The 10,850-nt window shown below is 44.8% G+C and overlaps 1 protein-coding gene across 1 annotated transcript in view; it reads left to right on the top strand.

The window, feature by feature from the left end:
• Positions 1-798: 798 nt before the first annotated feature.
• The window catches only part of LOC111144951 (3'-phosphoadenosine 5'-phosphosulfate synthase 2), a 100,531-nt gene continuing 90,479 nt past the window's right edge, over positions 799-10,850 (top strand). Inside the window, 2 exon segments of the mRNA XM_022499572.1 lie at positions 799-934; positions 937-1,022. Of these exon segments, the coding sequence (XP_022355280.1) occupies positions 799-934; positions 937-1,022 (222 nt within the window).

The raw sequence follows: 10,850 nt of genomic DNA, 5'->3' as shown, positions 1-10,850 counted from the left end.
AATTATTAGCACAATTCTGTGAAAGAACCCGGGTAGGAACAATTCAGACCACTCTTCTGGAGCTAGAGGTGGGCCATAAGCCCCTGGGAGGAACCCCTTGGTATGGATCCCAGGGCTCCTAGGGGCATCTGGTCGACCCCACAGGCATGGGGCAGAAGACCAGAGAACACTTCACAGCACATGGGAGAAAACAGATACGAGGTCAAGTGGATGGCAGTCGAGGTCCCAGACCAAAAGGGACTTACAGAATCCAAGGAAGGCACTTCAAAGTGTGGGGGCCCTCAGGGGCAGGGCTGGGGTAGAGGCCCCTTTGGCCAAGGGCCCTTCACCATCAGGAAAATGTTTCTTTCACAAATGCTTGCCTTCCGTGTTGAGTTCTATGAATATATCTAATTAAATCGGAAAGCTGAGTACAGCAGAAATAGAATGAAATTTTTGAAGTCCGAGCTACAAAAATCCTGATCTTCTCCAATCCTTTGGGTTGTTAACCTCTAGACAGCTCTCACACTTTGAGGGGCCTTTCACATTTCCAAACCCTGTTCCTAGAATCTTTTCTACCCTCCACAGATCACATTCTCCGAGAAGATATCCTTCCTGGCATGTCTTATCTCCATTTCCAGGAGGTGTTTTACATCTGCATTGCAAAACAGCAGCCCTGTCCTGCTCCCTTTCCAGCCCAGGGTAAATGTTATTTTCCCCAACAAGCCATCTGGATGCCTTCCAACCCCCAAGGCCTGTGCATCAGTCTCTATGGAAACCCTTTTCCTTTCCAGACAAGCTTGTCTCCTCCAGTAGGAAATGGATTTTGCACTCTTTTGCCCTAATTCAAGTTGTCCCCCTCCAACTCCTCTCCAGAGCTGCAATTCTTCTAGCAAGAAGGTGGAGGAAACCATTTCTAGCCAGTCAAGCTCATCTCCGCACATCCACGCTGGACTCCTTCCCCCCCTCGAGGCCTTGCTGCCTTTGGTCCTGTTCCTGCCTGCACCTGGAATTCCCTCACCCAGTTTAATCACAATGCTGAGGTAAAGTACCACCTTTTCCAAAGCACGGTGTGGCTGTTTGCTGCAGAAGAGCCTAAGAAAAGAAGCACAAAGTTGGCCACTTTGGCCACTGTACCAGGCCGGCAGGGAGAAGTCCAAAGAACCCATCTTTGTACCCAGCCAGCAGCTGATTCTAGTAGCAGGCTATTCAAAATAATATATATATTTTTTAAAAAGGGCCCAAATTATACTTCTTTTTTTTTTTTAAAAAGGCACAAATTTTGTGTTTTGCAAATTCCTGCAGGTAGAACTCCCAAGGCCTGGCATTTTGGGCGCATGGGCCTCCTACCATCATAAAGGCTTTTCATGGGCCCTGTCATTTTCCTTTCTTTCTTTTTTTGGGGGGTGTGTGCCAGATGGAAAAAAAAAAAGAAGAAGGAAAAATTTTCTTTGATTCTAAGTTTATTTTTCTCTTCTGCTTTTAAAAGAAATGAAAACCATTTGGCCTCTGAAAGTACTGTCATTTCAGGAACAGTTCCTAATGGAGATTCAGCCCTGAGACCGCATCTCATAATTTTCATGATGTAGCATAAAGGGGGTAGTTTGGTGGAGTGGGTCACAGGAGCAATCCTGGCACCAGGCTGTCCGGGTGCGGATCCTGTCTGCCATTTCTAGTGGTGTGGCCGCAGAGCAGCTCTCTAATGTCTTTGTGACTCAGTTTCCTCATTGGTAAAATAGTTCATCAGGTCATGGGTACAGTTCAAGGGGCTAATTTGTGCCAAGACCAAAGACTGACACACAGCACTGTAAGTGTTAGCTATTATCATTATTGATTATTGCCAATGTTAGGTACCTAGTCAATATATAGTGAATGAAACGACGAATATTCTTCTTATGCCAAGGTACTATTTTCAGCAAAATCAAACCACCTTAAAGGGATTTTAAACCTGGATGTAATTATTTCTATTTTTGAGAAAGAGGGAAAAATCCCCAGACCCTCCTGAGAATGTTCTTCTGTAGATGCTGACGCAAAACCATGGCCCCTGCCATTTCCATCCTATCTGTGAGTCCTGCTTCTGTGTCCTTGAAGCTACTTAGAACAAGGCTATTCTTTTTCAGACAAGCTTCCAAGTATTTTTAGTTAGAGGTCATGTATCCTTTTATCTTCTGTATTCCAAGGTCGTATCCATACTTTTTCATCGATGCTCAAGGGCCCATGACTCACAGGCTCCTGGCCAAGCTGTTCTTTCTCCTCAGGGCACAGTCGAATTCCACTCTTGTTGCACGGCCCCCAGCGTGCCACACTCTGACCAGGCAGGGAACCCTGATACCTTCCCCGCCTTTGGTCTGGCCCCTTTCTACATTCATACAAATATAGGTTGAGAAGGTTCGAGATGTTTTGTCAGTTTCATTATACCATTGGTTGGTTGATACTAAATCAGTGACCAAGTCCGTTCTCTTTTTGTATACAAAATCATGAGGCCAGGCTTTCTTTGTCCTTCACTTCTACAGTTGGTTTTATAAACCTGAATGGAGGACTTTCCCTTTGATGACTACTTCAGATCTTACCTCTTGCAGCCCAGTGTCTTAGCCTAGTAAATCGTGGTTTTCTTTGGGCAGTCACATTAGTTCTCCCAAATTTTTATCACCTAAAACTTGGTGAGCATACTTTGTCTGGTTTTATCTAAGTCATTTACATACATCTCCCCCGGGGGCAAGGTCAGACCATTCACCTAAGGGATTGCCTTTGGGTTGACATATTTTTTGGATAAAGTTACCCAGCCAGTTTTGAATCCTACCTGCCATCATTTACCTCTAACGTGAGCAGGAAGTACTCTGTAACAGGCCAGTTCACATGACATTTAATTTGCCTGGCACAACAGTTTGCAGACCAGGATGCCCTTCAGAATCACCTTTCCAGGGGCGCCTGGGTGGCTCCATTGGTTAAGGGTCTGACTCTCGGTTTCAGCTCAGGTGGTGATCTCAGGGTTGTGGGATCAAGCCCTGTGTCAGCTCCACGCTCCGGGCAGAGTCTGCTTGGGATTCCCTCTCTCCCTCTCCCTCTGCCCCTTCCCCGACTTGTACTGCCCTCTCCTCAAATAAATAAATACACCTTTAAAGAAAAAATACAGATTCTTGGGGGTGCCTGGCTGGCTCAGTTAGTAGAGCGCGTGACTCTTGGTCCAGCCCCATGTTGGATGTAGAGATTACTTAAAAATAAAATCTTTTGAAAAACAATACAGGTGCACCTGGGTGGCTCAGTGGGTTAAAGCCTCTGCTTTCAGCTCATGATCCCAGGGTCCTGGGATCGAGCCCCGCATCGGGCTCTCTGCTCAGCAGGAACCTGCTTCCTCCTCTCTCTGCCTGCCTCTCTGCCTACTTGTGATCTCTGTCTGTCAAATAAACAAATAAAATCTTAAAAAAAAGCAACAACAATACAGATTCCTGGGCCCCACCCCCAGAGACTCTATGTCAATAGGTTCTAAGTTCTGAGAATTAGTCATTTTTAAAAACACCCCCAAGTCATTCTGCTCTGGCTAGTACCTGGGGACCACATGCTCTTGCTAATCAAACTGTAGTCTGTAGATCAGAGGTAGCAGCTGGCCTAGGGAGCTGGTTGGAGAGGCAGAACCTCTACTCCTACCCCAGACTGGCCAGATCGGTCAGCATCTAAAGATCACCAGCTGATTTGTAGGCCCATGAAAGTAAAGGAACACATCTAAGCCATTCCTATAAGTTAGCTGAGTAATTAGAATTACTCAAGAAGGAGACGGAAGAGGAGGAGGAAGGAGGAAGAGGTATGAGGAAAGGAGAGAAGTTCTGTCCCCTCCACTTATTAAAAATTTGGAATTGGACACATTATTTCACCTCTGTTTCACCTCAGTCCCTTCATCTACCTCACAAGGGCTTTTAAGGTTTAATGAGTTTATGCCTGTGAATCACTGAGCATAATCCCTACCCCCAGGTGTGTCTGTTCTGGGTTGAATTGTGTCCTCCCCAAATATATTGAGGTCCTCCCCCTTGGTATTTGTGAATGGGACCTAATCTGGAAACGGGGTCTTTGCAGGTGTGATCGAGCTAACATGAGGTCATTAGGGTGGCTCTAATCCAATATGGCCAGTGTCCTTATAAGAACAGGAGGACGCCCTGTGAGAATGCGCAGGGAGAGTGCCATGTGGTGAGGAGGCAGAGATGGGAGTAGTGTTGGGGCAAGGTGAGAAATACCAAAGATTGACAGCCACCCCTGGAAGTATGAAGAGGCAAGGAAGGATGCCCCTGCCGTTTTCGGAGGAAACACAGCCTTGCCGACACCTTGATTTCAGACCGCTAGCCTTCAGAACTGTAAGACACTAAATGTCTGTGTTGTAAGCCCCCTAGTTTGTGGTTCTTTGTTACCACAGTTCAGCAGCTGGACAAGGCTCTCTTGGTTCATCTTGTCCCAAGATCTCGCACCAAGGCAAGCCACTCTATAGCCTTTTCAAAATTGTTTCATCGTCAGTTGTATGCTGGAGATTCATTTTCTGGAGTCATGCTGAGGGAAGGGTTGCACCCAACACGTAGGTTGCTATGCGTGTTGGCAAAGCATGCGGGGAAAACCTAAACATGTTTATTTAGTCCTTTTTTTTCTTTTTAAGTGAAAGCCTTATTCATGTTTCCTTGAAGTACACTGTAATGCTCAATTTCCCGTCAGCCTCTGGGATCTCTGTAAGCACAGCATGGAACCCCTCACTGCCAGCAAACACCAAAAGGCTCTGTTTCAAGCTAAGGTTCTTTGCATACACCACCCCACCCACTGAGAATGAGTCCCTCTTGGCCTAGAAAGGCTTGGGATCCAGAACAGAATGGCTAATGTATTAACAGAATGAAGAAGAATAATTCAATTAAATGCAATCCTACTGGATTATGCCAATTTCCATAAGTTCAGTGCCTGAAAAAGACTATTCCATGAACATTTAATTGGTGACGTACAGGTCCGAGGCCCAGAGCTGTTGGTGAGGGGAAGCTCTGTGAGACATGGTCCTGCCTTCAAGGAGCCCACAGCATGGAGGTTCCAACACCTTACAGGCAACTGTCGCCTCAACCAGGGGGAGGGGAGATTTGCTGCAACAAGCCCAGAAAGCTTGGCAGAGAGAGTGGGCATAGAAGCCTTGGAAAATGGGAGGGTTTCAACAGTAGAGATGGGGGAGAATGTCGTCCTAGGAAAGGGAACAGTGTGGGTCAAGGCACAGAGCTGCTCATGCGTGTAGTCCCCACAGTGAACCATGGCTTGACAGCATCAGGTGCATGGGGACAAGTGACAAGGAGGAAAAGCTCAAGATATCGCTTCTATCTTAAGGGACTCGAATGCCTCTATAAGCACTGTAGTCAGGAGGCAGTAGGGAGCCATGAAGAGCTCTAGGCAGGATGCGGCATGATTTGGTTTGTGCTTGGAGTCAGTGACTCTGGATGCAGATGGTGTAATGGACGGATTTAAAACAGAAAAGGTGGAGGAGCCCTCCTCAGGTTTCTGCTTGTCTTCTGAATCCCTTACCACATAGACTTGATTACACATGAACAGGTACAGGTTGTTCGTCCACATGCTTCTTTCTTAGAAGGTGGTCCACTCGTCTCAGAGAACCACTCCCTCACCCCGTCATTACGAAGATCCTCTCCACAATTATAACACGAGCAGCTTCTTGTCTGCGGCTGACTCGAGTGTTTATCCCCTTCTGGAGGGTAAATGGCGTGCTTAAAACATTTACCCGTTTGGGTTAAAATTGAAATGTGAGCTTTATTTTAAAATAGGTGAACGCTTGGGTGGTTCAGTCGGGTAAGCATCCAGCTCTTGTTTTGTTCGGCTCAGGGCATGATCTCAGGGCACTGGGATCAGGCCCCGTGTCGGGTTCCGTACTCATCAGGGGGGTCTACTTGAAATTTGCTCTTTCTCTCTCCCTCTGCCCCTCCCCCTGCTTGTGTGCACACACACTCTCTCTCTAAAATAAATAAATAAATCTTTAAAATAAAATAAAATAAACCATGTGAACTCTTTGATCTGACAATTCCATAGATCAAAATTTGCCCTAAGGAAATAATCAGGGGGGCCACAAAGACTGATCCGTAAGACCGTCATCCCTCTGTGGCATATAGTAATAGAAAATTGGAAGCAGCCTAAGCTTCCAAGAGAAGACTGGGCGAATAAGTTATGTAGCCTATTAAATGCTTTTTGAAGACTATCTAATAATATGGGTAAATGTTGTAATGTACTGTTGAGTTTAAGAAGCAGATTACAAAGCAGTATGATTCCATTTTTGTTAAAAAAATTTTTTTTAAAGAATTCATGGAGAAAGATTGGAAGGGTATTGACCAAGACTGTAACAGCAGTGGCTATCTTTGGTTGATGAGTGAGGATTATGAGTAATTTTTATTTTATTCTTTGGCCTTTCTTATAATTTTTAAAGTTTTCTACAATGAAAATGTATAATTTTGGTTACCAGAAGAAATGCTATTTAAAAATTGCTCTTACTTGGGGCGCCTGGGTGGCTCAGTGGGTTAAAGCCTCTGCCTTCGGCTCAGGTCATGATCCCAGGGTCCTGGGATCGAGCCCCACATCGGGCTCCCCGCTCTGCAGGGAGCCTGCTTCCTCCTCTCTCTCTGCCTGCCTCTCTGCCTACTTGTGATCTCTGTCTGTCAAATAAATAAATAAAATCTTAAAAAAAAAAATTTAAAAAAAAATTGCTCTTACTCTCAAGGGGTGGAGTAACATTCAGGACTGTTCTTAGCTACTTTGCCTCCCTTGGGTGAGTCTGGCCTCCCTTTGAATGAGAGGCTTAGTTCAGATCATCTCTAAGATCCTTTAAACCGTAAGCTGTCTTACCACATTGTCTCTGCCTTTCGTGTTCTCCCAGCACCAGGTGCAGACCTTGTCCGAGCATCCATCACAAGGCTACGTGTCTGCCTCTCCCCAGCCCTTCAGCAGTTCAGCCCTTCAGGAGCTCCTTCAGCCTCTGTCTATGAGGCACAGTCTGGTTTCAAGTGACATACATTACTCAAACTGACTTGAGCAAACAAAAGAAATTATTATTAGGTCCCAGCCCTAGAAGATCTATTTTGTTGTAGCTGGATTTAATATCCAGATGACAGCACCCAGGCTCTGTCTCTTTCCGCTCTCCTTCTGTTCCTGTTGGCCTCTTTGTCGGCTCCCAGCAGCCTTGAGCTCACATGCTCACAGCTGTAGCCTCAATGGAGTGGGGAGATCTTCATCCTCTCTGTAGTTCCACAGAAGTTCGAGATCGCTTTTCTTTGAGTCCAGTGCACTTCCCTGTGGCCAGGGGCTTCGGATATACCAGGAACCCCCCTGTAGCTGTGGTTGGTGGTGGTCAAGGTGGGATAGGGTGCAAAGGCTAGCCCCTGCTGAAGAAACCACATGAACAAAGAACAGGTTCCCAAAGATGCTATCACTAGGTAAGAGGAAATGAATTCTAGGCTAGGAAGGTGCCTGGCATCAAGTGGGTGAGGACTTAGTACAGCCTGTGGGATGGAGGAGGGACCAAAGTAAGCTGTTGATTTTCCTCCCCGCAGATAAACAATCATCTTACCCGATTCCGATCAGCCAGGTGCACTCCAGACTGATGTTTTCTTTGGCCATTCATTCTGGCTCTGATCGTTTTTGTTTTTTTTTTTTTTTTTTTAATAAGTGGCTTAATCTTAGCTACTAATAGAAATTTGAACCTGTTTTTATGAAGTCATTTTCCCCTTCAGCCTTTGTTACACGTTCATTTTCTCAGGGTCGAGTGAGAATTTCTATTGGATTAATATAAAATGAGAAGGACTACTGTGACTCCAGGCACTACAATGAACTGATTTATGCTTTGTCTTTGAAAGCCTGTTGGAACATTTTTTTTCTATGGTATGTGGGAAATTGTCCATCTCAAATAGGGACTACTTTACTTAATGATTGCAAAACTCTTTTGCTAGAAAAGAAAAACAAAGAGCCATAGGAGTCCTGTTACTACCCTGCTTTGATACAGGTGAGATGCAGATTTTTTTTTAGTTTCCTAATGATTGGGAGTCCATATTCTTATTTTTAAAAAATGTAATAAAAGGATATATAAAAAAAATTCAAACAGTATAAAGGAATATCCCATGAAAAGTAAGCCTTTCTTCTACCCCTGATATTCCTGTACAGAAGCCACCACAGCTAATAGCTTTCTATTTATTTTTCCAGAGATCTGCAATACAAAAGTAAGCTGACCTATGTGTATTTGTCTCCATAGCTCCCCTTTGCCTTTTTACACAGCTGGTAAATACACCTGTTCTGCTCCTTAGGTTTTTTAATTTTTAAATTTTAATTGTTTATTTTTAAATATTTTATTTATTTATTTGACAGAGATCACAAGTAGGCAGAGAGACAGGCAAAGAGAGAGGGAAGCAAGCTCCCTGCAGAGCAGAGAGCCTGATGTAGGGCTCGATCCCAGGACTCTGGGATCATGACCTGAGCCGAAGGCAGAGGCTTTAACCCACTGTGTCACCCAGGCGCCCCTAATTTTCATTTTTTAAAGATTTTATTTATCTATTTGAGGGAGAGCAGAGAGCACAAGTTGGGGGAGGGGCAGAGGGAGAAGCTTAATCCCAGGATTAATCTCAGGATCCTGAGATTGTGAGCTGAGCTGAAGGCAGACGCCCAAACGACTGCACCACCCAGGCACCCAGGGATTTGTGTGTGGGTGTGTGTTTTAACTTATTAATGTGTCTCAGAGACAGTGCCATATTAGAACAGATAACTTCACCTGGTTCTTTTCAATGAGTGCCCAGTATTCTAGTATAAGACTATACCAAAAAAAAAATTTTTTTTTGGATGCAGAAAGCTGTTTTTATTAAAGCATGAGGACAGGACCCACAGGCAGAAAGAGCTACCAAGACGATACCATGCCTTTTTCACCACTCCTCTATCAATGGGCTTGTAAGTTATTATAGTCTTTTGCTACCTCACCAACAAGGACTTTCCCCTTTATCTGACAGGATGTTTTTGCCTTTTATTGAAATGTATCACTGGAGGGTTCCTCAGAGGATAAATAAAAATAAGAATTTTTAAAAATTCTAAAGCCATGACATTGGCACAGTACCACACTATACTGCCAGGTAAATTCTGGAATGCCTTAACTTTCCTGGCAGATGGTACCTCTGTCCTCACACTCTATTCCTACCAACTCCTGCGAGGAGATAAGGGGAGGGCTGTTATATTCTTGCCTTAGGTTCTTACCAGTCTCAAGTTCTGGAACCATGCTACTCCCCAGAGTAGACCCTGAAATCTCAGATTCAACCAGATTGAACTCAAGGGAGCTTGTGTCACACTCCTTCTGTCTCAGGAGGGGAAACCTAGGGGCTGCCAATCACCTCAATCACAAAAAGATTTGGTGGGGTTTGAGCCCTTCTTGGACAACCCTGAGGGTCTTTCTCCTGGGGGGTTATTCAGTCCTTTGCTAACTAATTTAGATTTTCCTCTACTTACTGTGGGGTTACATTGTGATAAACCCATTGTGAATTGAAAATACTGTAAATCAAAAATGCATTTAATACCCCCAACCCACAGGACCTGATAGCTTAGTTCAGCCCACCTTAAATGTGCTCAGAACACTTGCATTAATCTACACACTTGGGCAAAATTACTTGACACAAATCCTATTTTACAGTAAAGTGCTGACTCTCCCACATGATCTACTGATCCCTCTGCCGAGGTGACAAACAGGACAAGTGGGGAGGGGGGTGCAGAGTGGTGGGAAGTGTGCAGGTTGCTGACCCTCATGTTGGGGGCGCTGCCTAGAGGCTGCTGCCTGGCGTTCCGGAGAGGACCGCACTGCACCTTGCTAGCCCCAGAGAAGGTCCAAACTCAAAATTCCAAGTATAGTCTCTACTGAAGCATGTCACTTTCACACCCTTATAAAGGTGAAAAAGTTGAACCACTGCACATCGAGGACCGTCTGTAGATACGTAACAGTAGAGTCACATCATACACATCTTTAACGTGCAAGAATTCTATCGTGTGTCCTTCGCAAAAAGAGAAAGAATTCAAGTAACGCGGGAACGTCCCTGCTAGTGGCTGGAGGAGCGTGCCCCCGGGAGGGTACGTGATTGTGCCTGAGACCAGCACCGCTGGTCAGCTGAGAACTTCGGAAGGATGGTGTGAATGACTATAAGGGTTTGATCCAAAAAGTGAAACCACTTTTTCCTGGTGGCAGGTAAGAGAGTATTGACAGAAGAAAGTAAGGAATTTGTTGAGCATAGTAATGAAGAGTGAGGGAATCTGGTAAAAGTATTTTCACACTGACCACACTAAACCAAGAGTCGGAACCATACTTGGTTTTGTATCTGAAGGATTTTCCAGGTTACTGTTGCCTGTAGATGAATTGTAGCCTCTCTTACGTGGTAGAACTTAAACCACATTAAATATGACCTCACCGTATCTCATCTGAGCTTCTGGGAGGCTCATGGGCGTAATGTAGCATGCCAGAATTTGCAAGCCAATAAGGAAGCGTCAGGGCTAGGATTCAAACCCATGCTGCCAGCAATGCCTAAATATTATTGCCTCCTCATTTATAACTCTGTCATGTAACAAAGAGAATGACAGTGGCTCTGGGCTGACCAGCTGGGCTTACACAATACTAAAGGATTTCCTGGGACTTTCACTTTTTTTTTTTTTTTTAAATAGAGAGCACGGAGACAGAGCATGAGAGGGTATGGGGGTGGGTGGGAGGAGGGGAGAAGGGCAGAGGAAGATGGAGAGAGAGAATCTTTTTATTGATGGATTGATTGATTGATTGATTAAAATAAACATATAATATATTTTTATCCCCAGGGGTACAGGTCTGTGAATCGCCAGGTTTACACACTTCA

This window comes from Enhydra lutris, unplaced genomic scaffold (assembly GCF_002288905.1).
Source record: "Enhydra lutris kenyoni isolate GAN:26980312 unplaced genomic scaffold, ASM228890v2 scaffoldscaffold12, whole genome shotgun sequence".
Taxonomy (NCBI): domain Eukaryota; kingdom Metazoa; phylum Chordata; class Mammalia; order Carnivora; family Mustelidae; genus Enhydra; species Enhydra lutris.
This window is presented reverse-complemented; position numbering and strand designations above follow the sequence as displayed.